Source organism: Nerophis lumbriciformis, linkage group LG01 (assembly GCF_033978685.3).
Source record: "Nerophis lumbriciformis linkage group LG01, RoL_Nlum_v2.1, whole genome shotgun sequence".
Taxonomy (NCBI): Eukaryota; Metazoa; Chordata; class Actinopteri; order Syngnathiformes; family Syngnathidae; genus Nerophis; species Nerophis lumbriciformis.
The window spans coordinates 26,352,067-26,379,934 of NC_084548.2; the positions used below are offsets into that span (position 1 = coordinate 26,352,067).

General features: G+C 45.1%; 1 protein-coding gene across 1 annotated transcript; it reads right to left on the reverse strand.

Moving 5' to 3' along the window:
• Positions 1–10: 10 nt before the first annotated feature.
• LOC133573292 (carboxypeptidase O-like) lies at positions 11–27,520 on the reverse strand. The gene is made up of 8 exons (XM_061926039.1): positions 27,449–27,520; positions 27,236–27,337; positions 27,056–27,160; positions 26,868–26,984; positions 26,244–26,337; positions 13,997–14,199; positions 469–553; positions 11–270 (listed from the first exon to the last, which is right to left on the reverse strand). Exons 1-8 carry the CDS (start codon positions 27,518–27,520, stop codon positions 11–13), a joined length of 1,038 nt encoding a protein of 345 aa, XP_061782023.1.
• Between the last annotated feature and the right edge of the window lie 348 nt (positions 27,521–27,868).

Here is a 27,868-nt window from a genome sequence, read left to right on the forward strand (position 1 = left end):
TTCTTCAGTGTCATATTATACTGGTGACTCCTGCCACTACAAGCACGGTCCAGAGTGTCCCACCAGTGAATGCAATGGCACTGTTAAAGACTTTATCATGGGCATAGGTGATGATGTGCAGGACTCCGCTGTAGGCTTCCTCACAGGTGGGCTGGATCTGATCCTCAGGAAGCTCAAAGCCATACACTCCCTCGTCTCTTAGCTCAACAGTATATGAGAAGGGGATTCCTTGTAGTGCAGCCCAGTCTCTGGAAGATCCAGAGAAGGCATCTGAAAAAGTTCAATGGAAGACATCATTAGGAGAGGAGTCTAAAATGAGATTAGGATCCAGATTGCAGTCCAGATCCCTACCAAAACCTTCTTGCTGTGAGGCAGTAGTCCTAACGAGTGTGCAACTATACTGTCCAAGAAATAACATCTTAAAAGCATCAAATATCAATGGGTGATTAGATCCATACGTTTACTTACATAATATATCAGGTGCAGTTCCTACTCTGTAGATCTTCCCGTGGATCTTCTTGATGGCCTCTGCTGCACCCAAACCGACTTCCATCTACACATTTTGTTACGTCACAAGAATGATAAATTGTAATTCACTTGTACGGCTTTTTTTTTTTACATTCAAGGTGATTCTACTCGGTCTCCTCAGTCGCATACTGATGACAGCATCAAGCAACTAAGTGTTGAGTATCTTGCTCAATGGTGACTGACCTCCAGGTTGGGGAATGACCACTACACTCGGTGAGTCATGCCACGCTACCTAAGGACGTTTCTCTTTTCACATTCAAGGCCCTTTTCCACCAAATGTTCAGGTATTTTTAGTTCTTGTTAATTGTAAAAAGTTCAAACTAAAAGGTGCCTGTGGCCCATTGTGCATTTGTACTTATACATTTCTGTAAATTAGGCTGAAGGAGTATAAGAAGAAAGGTGCTTGATTGGTTGCACTTACTGACTAAAACATCAACTGTCAAGGGGAAAGCCATGAGTTAGGGCTTGTTATTTAATTAATTTTTAATTCAATTTTGAATTCTCACAATCACAGATAAGGGACAAGCGGTAGAAAATGAATGGATGGATGGACAATCACTGATATATTGTAATCTGAAAAAAAAGAGAAATGTGCAAGGTGCATGCAAATTCCCGAGCTTGTAACGGTGAAACGGATGAGTGAGTGTGTGAGTGAAAAAAAGACCATGTCTACTCAAAGTTTTTTATCCCACCAAGGTTGCAACTTTTTATTTGACACAGTGCTAGTATGTCTAATCAATTATCACTAAACTCAACCAAAAAATTATATGATTTCCACGTTAACGTAACCGCAGACGGAATCACAGAATTGGCCAATAAAATGGAAACCGCTGTGGAACGAAATCACAGAAATTAACATAAATGAAATGATGTCTTAGTGAGGAGATGTAATATTTGTTTGGGAAAATAATGTGCCCGGTATCGTTAATCAATTCCCGCAAAACTCAACCGCTTTGAACGAAACAATGTAACGGCCCCTTAAACACCAGCTAAACATCAAAGCTAAATCAAAAACAATCTTGCTGGTGAGCTGCTGCATCGCCTCTGAGCTGGTAAAAGTTAATTATAAATTATAAATCATGACCCTATACAATAGAAGGTTGTGGCCATAAACCGAACTTATACCCGGAGATGGCCAGAAAGACACGAAAGACGCTTGTTTATAGTACTTTTTTTTTTGTTAACCTGTGTGAGGTTTATGATTTTTTTCTTCATCTAAACATGAACACGTCCCATCAGTCGGGATCCCAGTGAGAGCAGACATTGTACACTAAGTGATTGTTTTATTATGTTCATAGTTTGCATATCTTGATTAGCACACGATGCTTAGTGTTTCACTAAAGCTGGATCTGTTTAGCACACGGCTTCTAAAACTTGTTGCTCGTCCTATTTATATTCAGGCAAGAAAAGATTAGGTTGTGGGTCATCCTTTGTCCCAAAGTAGTCGTTGTTGGCTCTTATGACTAGTGGTGGTGTTGTTGTCGAAGGGAAAAACAAACGTTGTTGTGAAATTAATGCGTCACCGTATACTTAAAATGAGCAAAATACATAAATATTACATGTTTTAATGAATGTGTCTGTTTATATAACTTTCATATTTATTTACTTACAGCATGTATATAAAACGTTGATGGAGGTGTTTGGATGTTTTTTAGAGCGCTTTATCGGCGGAATAGAGTGACTTTTGCTGGCGTTTATTTACAAGTTAGAATGCATAAAAAAAGAAAAACATGTGTTTAGGCAACATTAGAAAAAAACGGCATCATCAAAACATCTGTGGGTTTAGATCAGGGGATGTCGTGAGTTTGTAAAGTCTTTTGAGACGCTTGAGATAAAGGGCCATACAGATACATTTTGAATAATTGATTGATATAAAAGTATATTTTTGACACAAAAAGCACACACTGTCGGGTGGTAAAATAAGTGTAAAAGGTAAAATACAGAAATTCTAAATGGAAAAAGTGAATTTTAGTTGTTTTTTCAAATGGCTATTGTTATTTAAATTTTCCTATTAATATTTACTTGTTGTTTATTTGTTACTAATTTAAATTCAGCTGTTCTTTTAAATTATATCTAAAATGTAGTTTTGGTTGTGCAATAAATACTAATTAAGGAATCATTGTGTTTTTAATTGTGGTTTCATATTAATCAAAGTAATCGTGATAATTACTTTTTCCATAATAATTGAGCTTTAGCATTCGTCATTGTTGATGGTTAGTCTTCTGCCTCTTGACAACACCCACAGATAGCTTGATAGTAACATTCCTACTACTTTCAGTTTCCTCTGCACAATAAATAAGAGTCTGCACTTCACTGTCTGACCATATATGTGCTAGAACTTTTTCTGCGCTTTTCAAGCACATTTTAACAGTGTTAAATCAAAGCAGTAAAAAGTATGCGACCAGGCATTGACTTTTGAAAGATGACTGGTGAAATAAAATGCTTGACCAAAAGTTCCTGAGTACTTATCGTGAGTAGGGTCTTCTTTCGACACCTGGCGGAGCCAGAGCGTATGTGGGTTTTGGGTCATATGGTGTTTGGTGGGTGTGGTAACGCACGGAGGCTTGAGTCACGTGACACAGGTGGTAGTCACTAAAAAGTTCACCTGTAGTCAAGAGAGAATAGCAGAGCTGCGTAGATATAATTTTTGTCGACCACTTTTTCCACCTTTTTTACTTTGCCTTAATCTCATAGTGGGTTTTAATAAATCACACCATATAGTAGGGTTGTCTCAATACCAATATTTTGGTACTGGTATCAAAATTTACTTCGATACTTTTTAATACTTTTGTAAATAAAGGGGACCACAAAAAATGGCATTATTAACTTTATTTAAACAAAAAAGCTTAAGGTACATTAAACATACGTTTCTTATTGCAATTGAAGAACAATTTTAGCCTTAAATAAAATAACTTATAACTTGTCTTTTAGTAGTAAGTAAGCAAACAAAGGCTCCTAATTTGGCTGCTGACATATGCAGTAACATATAGTGTCATTTCTCATTCTATTATTTTGTCAAATCAGAATCAGAATCAGAAGTACTTTATTAATCCCCTAGAGCTACGGATTATTAATCTACTTTTTCATTTACTGGTAATATCTGGTTATTTGTTTGAACATGTTCCATCTACACTTCTGTTCAAATGTAATAATCACTTATTCTTATGTTGTTTGGATGCTTTACATTAGTTTTGGATGATACCACAAATTTAGGTGTCGATCAGATACCAAGTAGTTACAGGATCATACAGACCCTGTTTCCATATGAGTTGGGAAATTGTGTTAGATGTAAATATAAATGGAATACAATGATTTGCAAATCATTTTCAACCCATATTCAATTGAATATGCTACAAAGACAACATATTTGATGTTCAAACTGTTAAACTTTTTTTTTTTGCAAATAATCATTAACTTTAGAATTTGATGCCAGCAACACGTGACAAAGAACTTGGGAAAGGTGGCAATAAATACTGATAAAGTTGAGGAATGCTCATCAAACACTTATTTGGAACATCCCACAGGTGAACAGGTAAATTGGGAACAGGTGGGTGCCATGATTGGGTATAAAAGTAGATTCCATGAAATACTCAGTCATTCAAAAACAAGGATGGGTCGAGGGTCACCACTTTGTCAACAAATGCGTGAGCAAATTGTTGAACAGTTTAAGAAAAACCTTTCTCAACCAGCTATTGCAAGGAATTTAGGGATTTCACCATCTACGGTTCGTAATATCATCAAAGGGTTCAGAGAATCTGGAGAAATCACTGCACGTAAGCAGCTAAGCCTGTGACCTTCGATCCCTCAGGCTGTACTGCATCAACAAGCGACATCAGTGTGTAAAGGATATCACCACATGGACTCAGGAACACTTCAGAAACCCACTGTCAGTAACTACAGTTGGTCGCTACATCTGTAAGTGCAAGTTAAAACTCTCCTATGCAAGGCGAAAACCGTTTATCAACAACACCCAGAAACGCCGTCGGCTTCGCTGGGCCTGAGCTCATCTAAGATGGACTGATGCAAAGTGGAAAAGTGTTCTGTGGTCTGACGAGTCCACATTTCAAATTGTTTTTGGAAACTGTGGACGTCGTGTCCTCCGGACCAAAGAGGAAAAGAACCATCCGGATTGTTATAGGCGCAAAGTTGAAAAGCCAGCATCTGTGATGGTATGGGGGTGTATTAGTGCCCAAGACATGGGTAACTTACACATCTGTGAAGGCGCCATTAATGCTGAAAGGTACATACAGGTTTTGGAGCAAAATATGTTGCCATCCAGAACTGTGGACCAGCTCTATACTCTCGGCAGGGTCCTTGAGGGTGCATGGGAGTTTGCCCAACCAGTCTACATGTGCTTTGTGGACTTGGAGAAGGCATTCGACCGTGTACCCCGGGAAGTCCTGTGGGGAGTGCTCAGAGAGTATGGGGTAACGGACTGTCTTATTGTGGCAGTTCGCTCCCTGTATAATCAGTGTCAGAGCTTGGTCCGCATTGCCGGCAGTAAGTCGGACACGTTTCCAGTGAGGGTTGGACTCCGCCAAGGCTGCCCTTTGTCACCGATTCTGTTCATAACCTTTATGGACAGAATTTCTAGGCGCAGTCAGGGCGTTGAGGGGATCTGGTTTGGTGGCTGCAGGATTAGGTCACTGCTATTTGCAGATGATGTGGTCCTGATGGCTTCCTCCGGCCAAGATCTTCAGCTCTCACTGGATCGGTTCGCAGCAGAGTGTGAAGCGACTGGGATGGGAATCAGCACCTCCAAGTCCGAGTCCATGGTTCTCTCCCGGAAAAGGGTGGAGTGCCATCTCCGGGTTGGGGAGGAGATCTTGCCCCAAGTGGAGGAGTTCAAGTACCTCGGAGTCTTGTTCACGAGTGGGGGAAGAGTGGATCGTGAGATCGACAGGCGGATCGGTGCGGCGTCTTCAGTAATGCGGACGCTGTATCGATCCGTTGTGGTGAAGAAGGAGCTGAGCCGGAAGGCAAAGCTCTCAATTTACCGTTCGATCTACGTTCCCATCCTCACCTATGGTCATGAGCTTTGGGTCATGACCGAAAGAACAAGATCACGGGTACAAGCGGCCGAAATGAGTTTCCTCCGCCGGGTGGCGGGGCTCTCCCTTGGAGATAGGGTGAGAAGCTCTGTCATTCGGGGGGAGCTCAAAGTAAAGCCGCTGCTCCTCCACATCGAGAGGAGCCAGATGAGGTGGTTCGGGCATCTGGTCAGGATGCCACCCGAACGCCTCCCTAGGAAGGTGTTTCGGGCACGTCCGACCGGTAGGAGGCCACGGGGAAGACCCAGGACACGCTGGGAAGACTATCTCTCCCGGCTGGCCTGGGAACGCCTCGGGATCCCCCGGGAGGAGCTGGACGAAGTGGCTGGGGAGAGGGAAGTCTGGGCTTCCTTGCTTAAACTGCTGCCCCCGCGACCCGACCTCGGATAAGCGGAAGAAGATGGATGGATGGATGGATGGATGGATGTTGCCATCCAAGCAACGTTACCATGGACGCCCCTGCTTATTTCAGCAAGACAATGCCAAGCCACGTGTTACATCAACGTGGCTTCATAGTAAAAGAGTGCGGGTACTAGACTGGCCTGCCTGTAGTCCAGACCTGTCTCCCATTGAAAATGTGTGGCGCATTATGAAGCCTAAAATAGCACAACGGAGACCCCCGGACTGTTGAACAACTTAAGCTGTACATCAAGCAAGAATGGGAAAGAATTCCACCTGAGAAGCTTAAAAAATCGCTGGATCGGTTCGCAGCCGAGTGTGAAGCGACTGGGATGAGAATCAGCACCTCCAAGTCCGAGTCCATGGTTCTCGCCCGGAAAAGGGTGGAATGCCATCTTCGGGTTGGGGAGGAGACCTTGCCCCAAGTGGAGGAGTTCAAGTACCTCGGAGTCTTGTTCACGAGTGAGGGAAGAGTGGATCGTGAGATCGACAGGCGAATCGGTGCGGCATCTTCAGTAATGCGGACGCTGTATCGATCCGTTGTGGTGAAGAAGGAGCTGAGCCGGAAGGCAAAGCTCTCAATTTACCGGTCGATCTACGTTCCCATCCTCACCTATGGTCATGAGCTTTGGGTTATGACCGAAAGGACAAGATCACGGGTACAAGCGGCCGAAATGAGTTTCCTCCGCCGGGTGGCGGGGCTCTCCCTTAGAGATAGGGTGAGAAGCTCTGTCATTCGGGGGGAGCTCAAAGTAAAGCCGCTGCTCCTCCACATCGAGAGGAGCCAGATGAGGTGGTTCGGGCATCTGGTCAGGATGCCACCCGATCGCCTCCCTCGGGAGGTGTTTAGGGCACGTCCGACCGGTAGGAGGCCACGGGGAAGACCCAGGACACGTTGGGAAGACTATGTCTCCCGGCTGGCCTGGGAACGCCTCGGGATCCCCCGGGAGGAGCTGGACGAAGTGACTGGGGAGAGGGAAGTCTGGGCTTCCCTGCTTAGGCTGCTGCCCCCGCGACCCGACCTCGGATAAGCGGAAGAAGATGGATGGATGGATGGAAGCTTAAAAAATGTGTCTCCTCAGTTCCCAAACGTTTACTGAGTATTGTTAAAAGGAAAGGCCATGTAACACAGTGGTGAACATGCCCTTTCCCAACTACTTTGGCACGTGTTGCAGCCATGAAATTCTAAGTTAATTATTATTTGCAAAAAAAAAAAAAACGTTTATGAGTTTGAACATCAAATATGTTGTCTTTGTAGTGCATTCAATTGAATATGGGTTGAAAAGGATTTGCAAATCATTGTATTCCGTTTATATTTACATCTAACACAATTTCCCAACTCATATGGAAACGGGGTTTGTACATTGGTCATATTTAATGTCCCCATGTGTCCAGGGACGTATTTACTGAGTTTATGAACATATTATAAATTTTAAAAAAAGGTAAAAAGATTTTGTGACGATACAAAATATCGATGTAATCATAGTAGTATCGACTATATACGCTCCTGTACTTGGCATCATTACAGTAGATGTCAGGTGTAGATCCACCCATGGCGTTTTGTTTACATTGAGGAGCCCCAGATTTTTGTTAGCGGTGAGCTATTGTATCACCCTACGGTGTGTAGTGAAGCATGTTTAGATATTCTTCAAAAGTATGCTTCTAAGAAACTTTCTTTATTTGTTGCCATGGAGGCGAGGATTAGGGATTTAGAAGTAGCTAAAACACTGTGGATGGACGTTAGCCGTCAGCACCTCTTCCTGAGGGTGTTTCAGTGTTATAGCTTCACCTTTATCGTTAGTTTTTAAGCCAAAATGCATCCATTCTCCCTTTTCAGTCCACACACCGTGTCTGACTGTAAGTACTCCGTGTGTGTGCGCTGCCGAACATGCTCGTCTGCCCGCAAAACCAGCAATGTTACAACATGACGATGGCCAAGTGCACGCTGTAATGCCCCTTAAAAAAAAAAAAAGGAACTGGTATTTTTCAGAAGCAGTATAGTACCATTTTTGATACTTTAGTACTGCAGTACTATATTAGTACCGGTATACCGTACAACCCTACCATAGTGCATTCAGGATTCTTTACTGGCCAGACAGACACAAGCCCCATGTTTTTAGGGTTTATGCAGGTATCAGCTATTCTAATTCAATACTTTTTAATGCCTTTTTTTTAATGTGCCCTGAAACAAATTTAATGCCCGTGTCCGACTGCAGACAGTTACTATATATAGTCAAAAGCCCACAATTGTCTGTAAAGACAAAATTTATTCATTTAATTGTGAACGTTCACAGGTCAGTATGTACCATTCCAAGCATCCAGTGTTCGGTGTTCATTGACCGTAGACAATAGCCAATTAGAAGGTTCCCCCTGTCAATCAACACAGTGTTCCAATCAAAAATGATTAAATGTTTATATAATTAAAATAACAATGTTTTTTTTCCAACAATTGTATAGACCTGTGTAACGGAGGCCAGCCAGTGTAGCTGGGCCAAGTGTATGTTGGTAGACCTCACTCCCTGGCAACCTTAAGAGCAGTGTTGTATATCGGGTGGACAGCTCAGGATTTTAGCTCGGTCGCTAGCACGCTGCACTTTCATTCGAAGAACCCACGTTCGAGTCCCGGGCTGGCCAGATTCAGGGGCTTAACCAGTACATCTGGTTACATCTGGGACTATAACAAATTTTGCTGGACGATAAATTGTCCCACAAATTGTTGCCGGCATAATTTTGTGACCAAATTAAGCACTAATGTAATCATAATATACGATAATACAAGTAACCTACCGGTATTTAAACGCAATTAACTCACGGTATTTCTCATTACTGTAGTATTTTTTTACTATTGTATTTGGAAGGTCAATAACTTAATTATCTCAAATAAATAGACACAACTCTGCATCAGAGTTCACCAGTGTTGGGTTAGTTACTGAAAACCAGTAACTAGTTACAGTTACTAGTTACTTTATTTCAAAAGTAACTCAGTTATAACTCAGTTACTTACACCAAAAAGTAATGCGTTACTGTGAAAAGTAACTATTTAGTTACTTCTTCTACTTTTTTTTTTTTTAAAGCTCCCATTAATGCTCTTTTAGCCTTCATTTCAGTACTGTTATTGCACTGGAGAATAATACAATCTGTTGATCAACTTGACATGCATTTGCATCACTGAACTCTGCTAAGCAATGTGGTCTACATACAACACACAAAAACAAAGATATGTTTCAAAGGGCCAATTTATTTCAGACCAGAACAAATTGACAAAACTATTTTAAATAGCTGCAACATAACATACATAAGTAACAAACAGCATAATAACACTAACACTAACCACGTTGAACCCAGATTCCGAACTAACAAAGGTCTTACCTCATTCTCTTTCTATGCCACATCAATATGGAATGCACTCCCAACAGGTGTAAAATAAAGGGCATCTCTATCCTCCTTCAAAACCGCACTAAAAGAACACCTCCAGGCAACTACAACCCTAAACTAACACCCTCCCTTCCACATAATACCTCTTCGGATTGTAAATAATCAAATGTAGACACTTTTTCTTATAATTTATGATCTCTCTCTCTGTGTCCACTACTTGCTGTACACATCCTACCAAGTCAGTCCTACACTGTTTCAATGTCCATTTCTCTGATGATGCAATTGTTGATGACTGAAGTGTTGATACCAACCAAACCTACGCCCCCCCCCCCATATCCCACACCCCGGATTGTAAATAATGTAAGTAATTCAATGTATAAACTCTGATGATTATCTTGTGTGATGACTGTATTATTGATGATAGTATATATTTGATAGTATATATCTGTATCATGAATCAATTTAAGTGGACCCCGACTTAAACAAGTTGAAAAACGTATTCAGGTGTTACCATTTAGTGGTCAATTGTACGGAATATGTACTGTACTGTGCAATCTACTAATAAAAGTCTCAATCAATCAATCAATCAACAACATAGCTGTAAACCTGGCTTCACCTAAGGAAGGCACACGTGACATACACAAAGCCTAACCAGGCAGATTTGAATTGTTGTTTTGGGCAGTAGACGGGATCTTTGATCCAAGACACAACTTACATTTAACTAAAATTTTATTTTCTTTGTGCTCGACAAAAGAAAAGAAGTGAGAATATCTCATACTTGCCAACCCTCCCGAATTTCAGTGCCTCTCCCTGGGACAACCATTCTCCAAATTTCTCTCGATTTCCAGCCGGACTTAAGGCACGCCCCTCCAGGTCCGTGCGGATCTGAGTAGGGACAGCCTGTCGTCACGTCCGCTTGGCCAACCAAAAAGTAACCACAGAACACTATACCGTATAGTCGTATAGTGTTCTGTGGTTACTTTTTGGTTGGCCAACGGTTTACGTTGTATTGCGCGTACCTGGAGTGTATTTCGGGTCTTGTCACCCCCTCCCGGGTGACAAAAGAGACGTCGGAGACGCTTTGCTGAACAAAAAGTTGCTTTATTACAAGCGAGCGTCATTAAACAGGTCTGCAGTACCTGGAGGAACTTCGGTCAAAAAATGAAAGACTCCTAACCTGGAGAAGCCAAACCATCAGTCTTATATCCCTTCTTTCTCTGTCTGGGTGTGTGCTAAGTCAGGACAGCACAACCTGACAATCTGGGAAGACAACAGATGTATACCATAACTTGTAGGTTGACGTTTAAGATAAACATGGAATCTCTCCGCCCGGATAGAGCTATATTCCGAAACCTGGTTTTATTGCTTCTTCTCGTGCGAGAGTTAATTCCAGTCCACATGCGAATGTCCAACTAAGGCGCCTTCTCAACCATTATTTACTTAAACCCAGTGTTGGGTTAGTTAATGAAAACCAGTAACTAGTTACAGTTACTAGTTACATTATGTCAAAAGTAACTCAGTTACTAAATCGGTTACTTACACTAAAAAGTAATGCGCTACTGTGAAAAGTAACTATTTAGTTACTTAAAAAATTTTTTTTTTTAAGGCTCCCATTAATGCCCTTTTAGCCTTCATTTCAGTACTGTTATTGCACTGGAGAACAATATAATCTGTTGATCAACTTGACATGCATTTGCATCACTGAACTCTGCTAAGCAATGTGGTCTACATACAACACACAAAGACAAATATATATTTCAAAGGGCCAATTTATTTTGGGCCAGAACAAATTGACAAAGCTTTTTTAAATAGCTGCAACATAACATACATAAGTAACAAACCGAATAATAACAACATGTCACAACATGTCACAACATAGCTGTAAACCTGGCTTCACCCAAGGAAGGCACACATGACATGATTATATGTCATGTCACTATATAGAGCACACATACTGCTATACACACGCCTAACCAGGCGTTTGTTTCTCTCAAGGAATTGTGAAATAAAATCATGTCTTCAGGAGATCAACACTGTACTGAAGCCCAAAACACTCTACACATTTCCCCACTTTTAGTTTAGAATGAAAGAGTATATAAGAGAATTGACAGAGTGTGTGTACCTTCAGTGCTGAATGATAAGCAGAGGCAGAGTTTGGAGTGTCTCCTTTAGCTTGCTTTCCATTTTTATGTGCTCACTGTCCACTGTGTCCAAGAACTTGGAAAATGTTTTCGTGCCATTTGCCGTTTGACGCCCGCTGTCATGCTAATTAGCTGCCTGAAAGCGGGTGACTCCACTGTAGAAATAGCCTGCATGTCTTCTAGCACATACGCTGCAATGGCTCTATCAATGTTGTCCTGGCTAGCAGTCCCTCTGTTAAAATCCTTAGGTGGAGGTGGAGGTGAAGTGGCATCGGAGTCTGTGTCTCTCTTTACTAGCTTCGTCGAAGCATGTTGCTTTTGTAGCTGTTTCAGCAGATTTGAATTAGATAGATAGGTTCTTTGATCCAAGACACAACTTACATTTAACTAAAATGTTCTTTTCTTTGTGCTCGACCAAAGAAAAGTAGTGAGAATATCTCCATGTTAAGAAACTCAGCTTCGGCTCCGCCATGATGTCTTGTTAGTAAACACAAACACGCCCCCCCGCCCCACACACACCCACACACAGCGCGCCTCTTCTCTTCCTTGTGACACAGGAAAAATCAGGTCTCCAATAAAACACACTCAGATCTTCTCAGTTTCTAGCCGATACTATATAAAAAGTAACGTAAAATAACGCAGTAACGCATCATGTAGTAATGGTAACTGAGTTACTGAATATAAAAAAGAATGCGTTAGACTACTAGTTACCGACAAAAATAACGTCGTTACACTAACGCGTTATTGTAACGCGTTAGTCCCAACACTGCTTAAACCTGGTGGTTTGCTTTCTCCAACTTGAATATAAACATTCACCATATGTCGAACATAATATGAGTTAATTAATTCACTTCATACCTAAACAAAGATTGTGTATGACTGAAAAGAGGCTTACTCTGTTCATGTAATTCTACTGTCGAATATATGTGCTCAAGTGCTGAGAGCAATGCACAGAGAGAGACCTCTTGCATCCATTTTGTTTTTCTCCACAACCGAAGAAAAGAAATAGACGTTGCAATTTATCGATGACGGAAAAGTTCCATCCTACCATTTTCTACCGGCTGTCCCTTTCGGGGTCACGGGGAGGCTGGAGCCTATCCCAGTTGCACTCGGGCAGAAGGCGAGGTACACCCTGGACAAGACGACACCTCATCGCAGGGCCAACACAGATAGACAACATTCACACTTACTAAGTTAATTTTCTTTCATCGTTCAGTTAACTGACTTATTTATTCTTTATCAGGCCAGGCCTACAATTGTTACCATTTTTTTAATGAGTCTGGACATCCAATTTAATGCTTTTTAATGCCATTTAAAGGGGAACATTATCACAATTTCAGAAGGGTTAAAACCATTAAAAATCAGTTCCCAGTGGCTTATTTTGGCTTAGTTTTTTTCAAAATTTTACCCATCACGCAATATCCCTAAAAAAGCTTAAAAGTGCCTGATTTTAGCCATCGTTATATACACCCGTCCATTTTCCTGTGACGTCACATAGTGATGCCAATACAAACAAACATGGCGCATAGAACAGCAAGGTATTGCGACTTTAGCTCGGATTCAGACTCGGATTTCAGCGGCTTAAGCGATTCAACAGATTACGCATGTATTGAAACGGATGGTTGTAGTGTGGAGGCAGGTAGCGAAAACGAAATTGAAGAAGAAACTGAAGCTATTGAGCCATATCGGTTTGAACCGTATGCAAGCGAAACCGACGAAAACGACACGACAGCCAGCGACACGGGAGAAAGCGAGGACGAATTCGGCGATCGCCTTCTAACCAACGATTGGTATGTGTTTGTTTGGCATTAAAGGAAACTAACAACTATGAACTAGGTTTACAGCATATGAAATACATTTGGCAACAACATGCACTTTGAGAGTGCAGACAGCCCAGTTTTCATCAATTAATATATTCTGTAGACATACCCTCATCCGCTATCTTTTCCTGAAAGCTGATCTCTCCAGTCCAGTTGGAAATGCATCTGCTTTGAGTGTCGCAGGATATCCACACATTCTTGCCATCTCTGTCGTAGCATAGCTTTCGTCGGTAAAGTGTGCGGAACAAACGTCCAATTTCTCGCCACTTTCGCATCTTTGGGCCACTGGTGCAACTTGAATCCGTCCCTGTTCGTGTTGTTACACCCTCCGACAACACACCGACGAGGCATGATGTCTCCAAGGTACGGAAAACAGTCGAAAAAACGGAAAATAACAGAGCTGATTTTACTCGGTGTTTGTAATGTGTTTGAGAAAATGGCGGATTGCTTCCCGATGTGACGTCACTTAGATTACATAGGTCTGGTGATAATGTTCCCCTTTAAGGCCTTAATTTTCCCAAAATCTAATGAAGGACCCTGGTTTTTCATTTGGAGCGACAAGACCATTTTGGGTGTCGCTACAACCCTGTAAGGAGGCCAGCAGCTTAATCTTGGCAACGGTTCTCACGCTCCCAACAGTTCTTGGGTAAAGATCTTGCAGTGTAAAAGGGATTTAACATACCAGCTCCTTGTAGTTTGTGGCAGTGAAGTTAGGGTGTCCATAGGGAACCAGGAGCAGTTGGCCGTAGGAGTGGATGGTGAGGAAACACAGGAAGTCCTCCTTCCTGCTTCCTACAAAGTAGGTGACAGCCTGAGTCTCAGGCTCAGACTCAGGAGCTCTGCCACAGAAGGTTTGTTGGCAGCAGTCGTATGACACGCCGATCGCTATGAAAAGAATCAGAAAACTTAGAAATATAGGATCCACATGCATTATAACTATTATTGTTCACACGCAAGACCGGTTCCTGGCATAAACACTTACTGCATTTTTTATAGGGCTACAACAACTAGAGGGCTACCGTGATCATGGCAACCCGCCGCTTCAATAGCTGATCATCAACGTGGCTGTCGTGTACTGCAGGTGTTTGCTAGTTCTACTTTGCTGGATTGAAATACCTCATCGATACTGTGGTGTATCGCTGATCTTGTCACCTGTTCCCGAGCAGAAGGGTGATTAGGATGTGAAATTGATCAAAGGAGACGGTGATGTATCATTAAAGTTAAAGATAAAGTAAAGTTAAAGTACCCATGATTGTCACACACACACTAGGTGTGGTGAAATTATTCTCTGCATTTGACCCATCACCCTTGATCACCCCCTGGGAGGTGAGGGGAGCAGTGAGCAGCAGCGGTGGCCGCGCCCGGGATTCATTTTTGGTGATTTAACCCCCAATTCCAACCCTTGATGCTGAGTGCCAAGCAGGGAGGTAATGGGTCCCATTTTTATAGTCTTTGGAATGACTCGGCCAGGGTTTGAACTCACAACCTACCGATCTCAGGGCGGACACTCTAGCCACTAGGCCACTGAGTAGGTGGCCTATTGAACAACAGCTTTACAAAAACACAGCAAGTACTTGGAGAGCTAGCCAAAATATATATCAATTACCTTGAGCAGCCAGGCAACAAGTTATTATAGCTCGAAATGGTGTCATCTCTGGACTTTGAGTTCATGGTACCTATATTAACACTGTCAGGCCCAAATAATGCCATGATCGTGTGTGCGTGAGTGTTTCCTAGCGTCCGGCTTCGGTCATAACTAACTTTTGTCATTATATAACATTATGACTGTTACTCATGGAGACCTGTCTAGTCTCGGCCTACCATGGACATATCTACTAAGCTATGGGTGACCAAACTTTTTGACCGAAAGTCAACTGTAAATGGGTTGTACTTGTATAGCGCTTTTCTACCTTCAAGGTACTCAAAGCGCTTTGACACTACTTCCACATTTACCCATTCACACACTGATGGAGGGAGCTGCCATGCAAGGCGCTAACCAGCACCCATCAGGAGCAAGGGTGAAGTGTCTTGCTCAGGACATGACGAGGTTGGTACTAGGTGGGGATTGAACCAGGGACCCTCGGGTTGCGCACGGCCACTCTCCCACTGCGCCATATATATATATATATATATATATATATATATATATATATATATATATATATATATATATATATATATATATATATATATATATATATATATATATATATATATATATATATATATATATATATATACACACACATACTCAGTTTGGTCCAGTGCCACCACCACACTGCCATCCCATGCTCGACACAGACGAAAGCCGACCCCAGCGGCTTCCCCATGCAAACTTTCCCAACGTTGGACTCACGTCCAGACGTCCGCACTCTCCTCGCCGCCACAGCTATAAAACGGTAATTCATCCTTTTGCTAAAAAAATTCCTATCTTGGGCTATTAGTCAGTTCACAACGCCGTTGCAGACTGATGATGTCACGCCACGAGCACCCGAAGTGAGCAACGGGCGCGAGCGGAGGACATTGAGAACACTGTCGGCACAGACTCTCTATCTCTGGCTAATGCAGCTAGCCAGCCCAAGCCAATGTCTATACAAAAAAGTTTTAGTGTCAAAATATGGCTGTTTATAAGTCACGTCTCATATCTAAAGTGTCTCTTTTGAGAGCATCCTGACACTTAACAGGTTTCCAATCGCATAATGGAGGTGTGTTAATCCATTTTTTAAAAAGCCAAACACGATCATGTAAAGGTGTTTCCATGTGATGTAGAAATCTTATGTCCAGTCTGATTTTTTGAGAAATTCAACTAATTTTGTCAAGTGGGGGTCGCAGCTAGCTGCGGGGTTGTTCTTCCAACGCAAAATAGACGGCTCCGGACGACAGCGTGAAGGTAGGCTTGGATTTATTGACATTAAACAGTCACTACCACAAAACACAAAGATACAACCAAAAAAAAAAGGCAAGTGTGCCTAAAACATATGAAGCTACTAATTAACAAAAACTAGGACATGGACATGGAAACTTACTTTGTCAAAACGAGACATAAACCGGAGTGACATGACGACAATGCAGGCAGGACGAGTGATGAACAAGGTATGCTTAAATAACAGTGACATGATTGGTGACAGGTGTGTGTGAGTCAAAACGTGAAACAGGTGCGTGACGTGACAGGTGAAAACTAATGGTTGCTATGGTGACCAGACAAGGGAGTGAAAAGACAGAAACTAAACAAAACATGACTTAAAACAAAACATGATAATACAGACATGACAGAGCCCCTCCCTTAAGGACAGATACCAGATGTCCAAGAAAAAAAAACAAAGATCAATAGTCATGGGAGGGCGGGAGGGGGACATGGCGGTGGGTCGCCAGCCCAAGTGGCCCCGAATCCACCGAGGCAAAGTCAAGTGGCGGCGGCGAGTGGAACGCCGCTGCAGCAGGCGAGGCGGGCGCCCAGGGATTGGCCACATTCGTGGCCGACTGGGAGGTGGGCGCACTTGGCGTGGCGGACGACCAGGTAGCGGCCATATCCGTGGCCGACGAGGAGACAGGCGCATCGTCAACTTGGCAGGCGTGGCAGCTCGGCGTGGCAAGTCAGGCGGCGAAGCTCGGCGTGGCGCGTCCGGCGGCGAAGCTCGGCGTGGGTCTTGGTCTTGGTCTAGGCGTGGGTCTTGGTCTTTGTCTTGGCATGGCGGGTCTTGGTCTTTGTCTTGGCATGGCGGGTCTTGGTCTTTGTCTTGGCATGGCGGGTCTTGGTCTTGGTCTTGGCATGGCGGGTCTTGGTCTTGGTCTTGGCATGGCGGGTCTTGGTCTTGGCATGGCGGGTCTTGGTCTTGGCATGGCGGGTCTTGGTCTTGGCATGGCGGGTCTTGGTCTTGGCATGGCGGGTCTTGGTCTTGGTCTTGGCATGGCGGGTCTTGGCATGGCGGGTCTAAGTCTTGGTTTTGGCATGGCGGGTCTTGGCATGGCGGGTCTTGGTCTTGGCATGGCGGGTCTTGGTCTTGGTCTAGGTCTTGGCATGGCGGGTCTTGGTCTTGGTCTTGGCATGGCGGGTCTTGGTCTTGGTCTTGGCATGGCGGGTCTTGGTCTTGGTCTTGGTTTTGGCATGGCGGGTCTTGGTCTTGGTCTTGGCATGGCGGGTCTTGGTCTTGGCGTGGAGGGTCTTGGTCTTGGACTTGTTGAGCTGGTACCGGAGCTTGGCGTCGTGGAGCTGGTACCGGAGCTTGGCGTCGTGGAGCTGGTACCGGAGCTTGGCGTCGTGGAGCTGGTACCGGAGCTTGGCGTCGTGGAGCTGGTACCGGAGCTTGCCGTCGTGGAGCTGGTACCGGAGCTTGGCGTCGTGGAGCTGGTACCGGAACTTGGCGTCGTGGAGCTGGTACCGGAGCTACTGGTGCAGGTGGAGGTGGTCTAGCTGGGGGTTGCGGCTTGGCATGGTAAAAGACTGGTGGTGGCGGCCGTGAGGGAGGCTGTGGCTTGACATGGTTAAGCTGAGTCACCCCACCAGTGCAGTTCCCAGCCCTAGCCCCCCCCTCAAGGAGCGGATACCAGACGCGCTCCCTGCGGTCTGGCATCTTCTTTAGGGTTGGGTGTAGGAGGGTAGACTCCTCCCCACTAAATTGTCCAAAATGTCTATTCCCTACCCCCACTTTAGACTGGGTCTGAAAAAATCTAAATTTAGAGACAATTTTCTCAAAAGGATTTTTCTTTGAAACAAAGTCCATAGTGGGCGGCTGACAGAGGGTGTAAATAGACTCAAAAAAAAATCTTGGTTTCTGATGTCATCACCAGTGGGCGGGATGACGTCATCAGCACGGGTCTCCTGCGGCGGGATGGAAGAATGGGCTGGTTGTGGAATCTTGTTGTCCGGATGAAGATTTTGGGGGAACAACGCGTTATGCTGGCGAGAAAAAGCCTTTCTGGCTGGCTTCCATTTTTGCCAGTGCGTCTCCATCACCTCCTCGTGGCCGGTCTGCGGAAGAACGTATGCTGCCTGCATTCTGTCAAGTGGGGGTCGCAGCTAGCTGCGGGGTTGTTCTTCCAACGCAAAATAGACGGCTCCGGACGACAGCGTGAAGGTAGGCTTGGATTTATTGACATTAAACAGTCACTACCACAAAACACAAAGATACAACCAAAAAAAAAAGGCAAGTGTGCCTAAAACATATGAAGCTACTAATTAACAAAAACTAGGACATGGACATGGAAACTTACTTTGTCAAAACGAGACATAAACCGGAGTGACATGACGACAATGCAGGCAGGACGAGTGATGAACAAGGTATGCTTAAATAACAGTGACATGATTGGTGACAGGTGTGTGTGAGTCAAAACGTGAAACAGGTGCGTGACGTGACAGGTGAAAACTAATGGTTGCTATGGTGACCAGATAAGGGAGTGAAAAGACAGAAACTAAACAAAACATGACTTAAAACAAAACATGATAATACAGACATGACAAATTTAGTGCATTGAAATCTGCTGAATGATAGCTATCCATGTCGCTATCATTAACTACTAACACACAAAGCTAATGCGCGTGCATATGCTACGTACGGACGTAATTACATGGGAATTGGGTTTTCTATTTTGATGACCGAAGCAAAATGCTAAATACTAATGCATATTTTTTGGGATCCTAATTTGGGTTTTTAATGGTGAGCACTTGGGGGTAGGAGATTTATTTCCACTTTCAACCTATTTTTTCTCTTTTCATATAAACTTTGGACGTTATCTGAAATATAAACATGTGAACTTTGGCCATTATCTGATTGAACTGAATTGTAGTTGTCCATGGAATCTTTTTGTTTACTGTTCATACCTGAATATTTATAGTAAACAAATCATTCTTTAACTGTTTTTGTTGGTTGTCTTTTATGCACTAACTCTTGCTCTCATAGCCAAATCTATTTGTTGCCAATAGTAATACAGTATTAGAAATACTCATTAGGCTGCCAGCCCTAGCCTGATACACTAGTACGGGAATATTAAAGACCAAAATGGGGCCACAAACAAATCTTGTTTAGAGTCAAAACAAGTCTCTCTCTATCGAGTCCTGTTCACCAACCACGATGAACACTAAGTGGCATTGCCAATTCAATTGTTTTGTTTTTATGGTTGTGTTATGAGAATAGCGTATGAGTGTGTGGGCGAGAGAGGAGAGGGAGCGCAAGCGTATGTGCGGGCGGGGACTAGTGTTGTTGTGTGTTGAATTGGCTGGGGGAAAGCGATCAATAAAGCAGGGTTTGCAACTAATCGCCGGACTCATCATTCCCCTGAAGTCGTCTGCTGTCGAGACCCACTGCCGGGTAAAGTGAAGGGTGTTGCCCCGAACATACATCGGCCCTGGAGAAGTGTCTCCCCTGCGCTTTTCGACTACGGTCTGAGAGCAGGAAGCAGGAAAGGTACAACATTGGCGACCACGAAGGGACACTCTCACATAAATGGAACGGCAGTGGTGAGCAAAGGACGATAAAATAAACTGCAGTGGTGAAAGCAAGCAGAAGAATAAGCCGAGAAGCTAATTGTTTACCTGCGTAAACTAGCCAAGATGGCGGATGCTAGCTGTCGTAGCCCGCGGGGTGCCGGCTATTCAAAGTCCAACCCGTTCGTGACGATGAACGACGGTGATGTGGAAGGGGAAACAGACTATGTGAGCGAAGGAAATGCAAGTTGTTATGGCATTTCTAGCCTGTCATATTGTGCAGATGAGCCTGCTGGAGTGAAGAATGCAGCGGCCGAGGTGCCACGTGAGCTCATTCGACCCAAGTTCTCAAGCACAAACCCTTTCATAAAGTCCAGGGAGGACAGTGGCTGTTATCAACGCGACGTGGCTGACATTAAAAGTAACTCATGTTTTCACAAACACCAACCAGACAACTTTATTCCACCACCTGCTGGTATTGCAACGCCACATCCAAATCCCTTTTCCCGGGCACACCAGGAGAGTTATATCCACAGCACTCCCCAGACATGTGGCCCCCCAGCCCCCACTTGCCTCTGCCTGGACACAACATGCCCTTCTACATCTAAAGACATTAATTATGGACATTTGTCTGGGCCAGGGCACAGTCAGAGTGTCAAGCTAATGGGCTCTCTTCGCAAAAGTGGGCAGCCAGGATTACAAGGAGCTCCATGCTCTGCTCTACATCAGCCTTCTTCAGAGAGTGAGGACGACTATGATCCAAGGGAGAGAGTCCCCACCTTGAGACCCGGCCAGTATGATGGCACCACACCCTGGAAGGAGTTCCTGCACCGGTTTGAGAGTTGTGCTGAAGCTAACTACTGGTCCGTGAAGACAATGGCTGTTCAGCTGAAGTTCTGCCTGGTGGGTGCAGCTGGGGCCATCATCCACAGAAACCCCAGATCAGCCCAGTGGGGCTACTGCCGCCTGGTGGAGGAGATGGAAACTGCATATGGTCCCTCTTCACAGCATGCAGCTGCAGTGGCTATTGAATTAAGGCGACGTACCCGCAAACCGGGCGAAGCTCTTCATGTTTTGAGAGACGACATCTATGAGGGGGTGTCAGTAGCCTATAGCAACAGGACTGATGCTGAGCAGGATGCTATAGGAGTTGAAGTGTTCATTAATGCTCTGGGGGATGTGGACACTGTACAGAAGCTCTTAGAGCAGCACCCCCAGACACTAGCCCAAGCATTTGACATTGCCCGTCGTCATGAAACCACAAGGCGAGCAGCATCATATGTGGCCGGCCTCATGCACCCTGGAGCCCGTGACATAGCTGAACGCAGACCCCGTGCTGCCCTAATAAGAGAGGGTTCAGAAGAGGACGAATTTGGGCCTGTTACAGCGCCCCCATCAGCTGGTTTTAAGCATGAGTCCCCCAGCTACAGTCACACACAATATAAAGGGAGGAGCCATAAAGACATTAAATGGGATGAGGTGCAGTGTCATAACTGTTCAGGCCTGGGTCACATGAAAAGAAATTGCCCTTCACCAAGAAAAACAGCCAGAGCTCAAGCTTCAACCATGTTCCCCCAAAGCTCAAAGTCTACTGTACTTCACCTTAAAGCACAAGGTCATGAAATGAGCATTCATATGGTTGTGTATGGGCTAGAAGTGTGTGCTGTTTTGGACAGTGGAGCGCGGAAAAGTGTTTTTCCTCTGCGTCATTATGACGCTATCCATCTGGATGTCCGTCCTCCACTTCAGTCATCTGCCGTGGAGACTCTGATCGGTGTTGGGCCTGGCGATATACCTGTGCTCGGTGAAGCCCACATACCTGTCCTGATCAACAACCGTCAGGTGAACATCTGCTTCCTGGTTGCTGATATAGCTGGGGACGAGGCCCTCCTGGGCCACCCATTCCTGACCCAAGCTCAGGCCCGTCTCGACTTTGGAAATCATCGGATCGTGCTTTTCGGGGAAGAGGTACCTTATTTTGACTCCACAAATAAACCAAAGGCGCACGCAGTGAGAGTGGCCCGGACTGTGGTGCTGGAGGCTGGGCAGGAGTATGTGGTAAAAGGCAATATCCACCATAAAGATCCCATTAAAGGAGAATTAATGCTGAGCCCCACTAAAGGCTTCGTTGAAAAGCACAGACTGTTAGTGGCCCGAGTCCTAGTGGACGTTCACCCCCATAAAACCATGCCCCTTCGCATCTTCAATCCCGGCAGCAGTGCTGTAACCGTCAGAAAGGGGGCCATGGTGGGGTTCCTCCAACCAGCAAAGGTTCTTCAGTCTGCAAACGCTGTGGACTACCAGCAGCCTGGACATGCTGCCCACAACACTCCCTCTGTTCCCCAGCACCTACAAGATCTCTATGCCGAGAGCACTACTGAACTTAACAAAGAGGAGCAACTGCAGCTAGCGCAGCTGCTGTGTACTTATAGCAACGTGTTCTCTACCGGATCCACTGACCTCGGCAGGACCACCCTGGTTCAACATGACATTGTAACTTTGCCAGGCGTCCCGGTCAAACAACCACCACGCCGAATGGCGTCAGAGAAGCAACAGGATGCTGACCAACAGATACAACAGAGCCTGGAGGCAGGATTAGCGCGCCGCAGCAACAGCAGCTGGGCTTCGCCCATCGTGATGGTGCGTAAAAAAGATGGAACGTACCGTCTCTGTATAGACTATAGAGCACTTAATGACTGCACAATTAAAGACGCATATCCTCTTCCCCGCATCCAGGATACGCTGGACACCCTCTCTGCTGCCAAGTGGTTCAGCACACTGGACCTTGCGGCCGGCTACTGGCAAGTTGAACTGACCCCGAGAGCACGCAAAGCAGCAGCCTTCTGCACCAAAAGTGGACTGTTTGAATGGAATGTCATGCCATTTGGACTGTGTAATGCTCCAGCGACGTTTCAGCGCCTGATGGACCGTGTGCTGGCTGGCATGCAGTGGGAGACCTGCCTTGTATATCTGGATGACATCATTGTTCTGGGCAGCAACGTGCCACAGATGTTGCAGCGCCTGGGGCAGGTTTTCAGTCGCCTCCACCAGGCTAAACTGAAACTGAAACCGTCAAAATGCTGCCTCTTCCGCCGCCAAGTGGCCTACCTGGGTCACATTGTCTCAGAGAACGGTGTGGCTACTGACCCAGGCAAAGTCCGGAAGGTGCAGGGGTGGCCAACACCATCGTCGCTCAAAGATGTCCGCCGTTTTGTTGGCCTCGCGTCTTACTATCGTAGGTTCATTAAAAACTTTGCTTGTATTGCAGAGCCTCTCCATGCTCTGACCAAGAAACATGTCCAGTTCCGTTGGTCTGAGGAATGCCAGGTGGCATTTGATGATCTCAAAAGTCGGCTAATAACGGCGCCGATCCTGGGGTATCCGCTTGACCAGGGTGACATGATACTGGACACAGACGCCAGCGACGTCGGCATCGGCGCTGTCCTCTCGCAATTTCAACAAGGCGTGGAACGTGTGCTCGCCTATGGGAGCCGCAAGCTGTCCAAAACTGAACAAAATTACTGCACTACCCGGAGGGAACTGCTAGCCGTGGTGGATTTCACATCCCACTTCCGCCAGTATCTCCTGGGGAGGCGTTTTACTGTTCGCACCGACCACAGTAGCCTCCGGTGGCTCACGAGAATGAAGGAACCTGAGGGGCAACTCGCCAGGTGGCTCGAAAGACTCGGCGAATACAACTTTGAGATCGTCCATCGCCCTGGCCAGCTTCACGGCAACGCAGACAGCCTCTCCCGGAGACCTTGCCGTCAGTCCTGCCCTTGTAAGCTCCAGAACCCTTCTATTGCTCAGTTGAGTGTCAGTCACCAGGCTGTGCAGTGCGACTTGTACTCTGACATCAACCAGGCGATGCTGAGTCCAGTGGGGGTAGACAAGGCCCCGCCAGCTGACTGGGATAACTTAAAGTCCCCAGAGAAAATATTCCTGACCAAGACAAAAGAAAATAAACTGTTTGGCGGTTGGTCCCTAGAGGAGCTGCGACAAGCCCAGGAAGACGATGCAGATATCGCACCTATCAGGACCTGGCTGACAACCAGTGAAGAACGTCCTGCATGGGTGACAGTCTCACCATGCAGCCCAGCCACAAAAACATATTGGAGTCAGTGGAAACGCCTCTACATCAAAGACGGTATACTAGTGAGACGGTTCTACTGCCTGGACGACACCCAATTCTATCCACAAGTGGTGCTGCCCCGCATTTTCCGGGCCGACATCATGAGACAGATGCATGACGGACAGGTTGGTGGACACTTTGGGGTTGAGCGCACTGTAGCACGGCTGCAGACTCGGTACTTCTGGTACAGAATGCGGGAGGATGTTGCTCTGTGGTGTAATACCTGCACCAGCTGCGCATCAAAAGCCAGGCCACGGAAGACACCACAAGCCCCCATGGGTACCGTTCGAGTCGGAGCCCCTATGGAACGCATTGCTTTGGATATTATGGGACCGTTGAATGAAACTGAGCGCAAAAACAGATATGTATTAGTGATACAGGACTATTTTACAAAATGGGTCGAAGCTTTTCCCATTCCTAATGAACAAGCCGTAACTGTGGCTGAAGTGCTTGCCTCTGAGTGGGTGTGTCGCTATGGAGCCCCACAGGCACTGCACAGTGATCAAGGTAGGAACTTTGAGTCGGAGGTGTTCCAAGAAATGTGCGTGCTGTTTGGAATCGACAAAACACACACAACTCCTTTTCGTCCTCAATCTGACGGACAGGTTGAAAGGTTCAACGCCACTCTACAAAAGATCCTGGCCACGACAGCCGAGCGTTGCCACTGGGATTGGGATTTAATGATTCCCTACGCTGTCATGGCCTACAGGGCAACAAAGCACAGTTCAACTGGTTTCACTCCAAACTACATGATGTTTGGCCGGGAAGTGAGCGAGCCAGTGGACCTGGTATCCGGCCTTCCACCGGACCCTGAACCAGCTCCCTCGGGCCCGGCCTTTGTCCAGCACCTTCGAGAGCGACTAGAACTGGCGCACCAAATCACCAGAGATGCTCTCGGAGAATCTGTAAAACGTGCAAAGAGACAATATGACAAGAACTGTTACTGCACACATTACAACATTGGTGATGCTGTGTGGTACCTCATCAAAGGAACAAGGCAATCCAAGAACAAAGTGAGGAAGTTCCTCCCGTCTTACGAGGGGCCATTCTTCGTGTTGGGTCAGTTGGACGACCTGGTCTATCGAATCCAGAAGGGGCCAAGAACTAAGGTAAAGGTGGTTCACCACGATCAGCTAAAGCCTTATCGCTGCCGTGACCCACTGGACAACACCTGGGTCCTGGAGCAAGCGCAGAGCTGGACACCAATGGAGGTGTCACCCCCGGACGATGTCGATCCTGCTGACTCTTTACTGGGTCTGCCTCAGCTCTTTTCTGGCACCGACGCTGATGACAGCTGCAGCTTCCCATCATCGGATCCAGCCGTGGGTATTCCTGTGGCTTCTCACCCTTCCACCACTCAGCTTGGCTCTCCCGTTCCGGTGGACTTAGAGGACAGTGGGGGTGGTGCAGCAGTGTCACATCCTCAGAACCCTCGGTCTCAAAGGCCCCACCGTAGGCGTAGATCACCAGCAAAGTTCGGTGAGTGGGTGGCTCATTGAGTGCCAAATTCATGTACGGTTGAAAAAAAAAAAAAAAAAAAGGGGGGGTTGCTACCTGCCTTATGTTTTGTATTTCCCTTTAAAAGGCAAAAAGGTTTTATAGTTTTTTTTTACTGTATGACCTGTTCAAGCTAATAGTATTGTTCTATACATAAAAAAAAAAAGAGGCAACTTGAGATTGGTTTGTGTATGCACAATGCGTAATAGGCAATTGGTGTATTTTTCGGCGAATATTTGGAGTTATTACAAGGGACTCAGTTACTGTTACACTTAAAAATGCTAATTGCTTCTCCTCCCAAACTGTAGCCTGAGTATTGGACCTGCTAATGTTTTTTTTAGGGCTGTTTCGCTCAACTGTAATGCGTACACTAAACACATGGGCTGTTGAATTGTTGCAATTGCACAACAAGCTACATTATTGCACCCCCTTTAAGTTGACTCCTACTAGTCATACTGCATCCTTTCAATTGTATTGAATGAATATGGAACTGTATGTCTGTATGGAAATGTCAACGTTTATTACTATGCTGGAGTGAAATTGTGTTTTAATTGTCATCCAGAGTGGGGGTAGTGTTATGAGAATAGCGTATGAGTGTGTGGGCGAGAGAGGAGAGGGAGCGCAAGCGTATGTGCGGGCGGGGACTAGTGTTGTTGTGTGTTGAATTGGCTGGGGGAAAGCGATCAATAAAGCAGGGTTTGCAACTAATCGCCGGACTCATCATTCCCCTGAAGTCGTCTGCTGTCGAGACCCACTGCCGGGTAAAGTGAAGGGTGTTGCCCCGAACATACATCGGCCCTGGAGAAGTGTCTCCCCTGCGCTTTTCGACTACGGTCTGAGAGCAGGAAGCAGGAAAGGTACAACAGTTGAAACACTCACTTCCCCAGTTTGAGTTGAAGTTGCGGTTGAGGTCGGTCCCGGAGCAGTTGCAGCCTGCAGGACCTGGTGACATGCTCTTTCTCCATAGACGAGTCTAAATGGGTCAGAGTAACAAGTTAATAATGATGCACCTGTTGCTTCATCTCATTAAGGTAATACGGACTATCAAAAGCATACCTCAGTTTGACCAATTACCTGTCAGTCTTCAATAAACTAAATATATATTTGTGAATCGTGGGACACAATATGACCTGAGTAGGGCTGCGACTGTAGCTACTTGGTCAGTATTTTGAGCAGTCCCTGAAACATGTTGTGATATTTTTAGTGGTTGTACTCTGCTGTATTTTCTTGTAATGCCACCTCATATTTTAACAGTACAAATATTTATCAAAGGATTATGAACAGTCAGAAGCAATGAACTCATAGCATGACTACAAACGTACTGTCCAGTCAGTACGCTCATCTCTCGTCTAGTCCTGTAGTGGCTGTTTCTGTCATTTGGAAGTGATTCACTGTATTATCCTCACATGTCTGTCTTTTGTATCCGGTGATGACAGTATGTCATTTTGAATAAAAGCCCATGGAAAAATACAATGGAAACGTGTCAAGAAATGCAACACTGACCGAGTTGTCCCTCCATGAAAAGATGTAGCCGTCCATATTGAGTACTGGGGTTATGTAAAAGTCTATGTTCTTCAACATCAGTCCAATTTTTGGGTCAGTCTTATATGTTTGCAGGATCTGAAATGATAAAATCATGTTCAGGGTTTTTGTTTATGTAACATTTCTGTCCGTGTCCTATCAATGATTACCTGTCTGACAAAGTACTGACAGAAGGCTGGAGCGATCCACTCCCTGGCGTGAATACCACAGTCCATCCAGATAGCTTTCTTCTTCTCTCCAGTATTCACACCAATCTAAGGAGTGAAAGCGAACACATTTGTGTTTTATTAATTTGTGATTTAGCATATAAAATAAAAAGGTTATTTGACCTTGAGCAAGGTAATAGTCCTGAACTCGTAGGTCTTTCCATACTCCATTCTCGTTACAATGTCGGGGTGATCCTTTGCAATCTGAACCATCCACTCAGAGATCTGATGGATTGAAAGATGTTAGACTGTGTGATCGTGCGTGTGTTTGTGTGTGTGTAGGTGTGTTTGTGTGCGTGTGTGCATGCCATCTAATTGTGTGTTGTGTATTCTTACCTCTGACATAGGGTGATATTTGTAGTGATTGTACTTGTTTCTGTTGACCACATCAAACAGGATTAAGTACATTGACACTTCTTTCTTAAAGCTTTCCTGCTCTCTATAAAAAAAACACTGAACACCATGTAAAGACACAAAGTTCACGCAGCATGAACTGCCAACATGTACGGTTTTTGCAAAAGTTTTTAATTTTCCATCAACAACAAGTCGATTAAAAATATTACCTTGAAATTATTATTTAGTGAGTCGTATTTATTTAGAATTGACAAAGCCATCTCAAGGTGTCACTCACTTTTGTAGCATTGCTGCTCCCGCCGCTGAAAGCAGCACCAAAAGAGTGAATCCCAAAACACGGACTATTGGCATTTTGAGGAGAGTTAATGTTTTTGAGACGTTCAGTTCCTTATATAGTGTAGG

Bases quoted from the DNA above. Each gene is read 5' to 3' on its own strand.
- LOC133573292 (XM_061926039.1), bottom strand. From the start codon at position 27,520: ATGTACTTAATCCTGTTTGATGTGGTCAACAGAAACAAGTACAATCAC. The intron at 27,161-27,235 runs GTCAAATAACCT...TTCACTCCTTAG, and splicing joins GGACTATTACCTTGCTCAAG to ATTGGTGTGAATACTGGAGA. The intron at 26,338-26,867 runs GTCAGTGTTGCA...TGACCCATTTAG, and splicing joins TTTCATGGAGGGACAACTCG to ACTCGTCTATGGAGAAAGAG.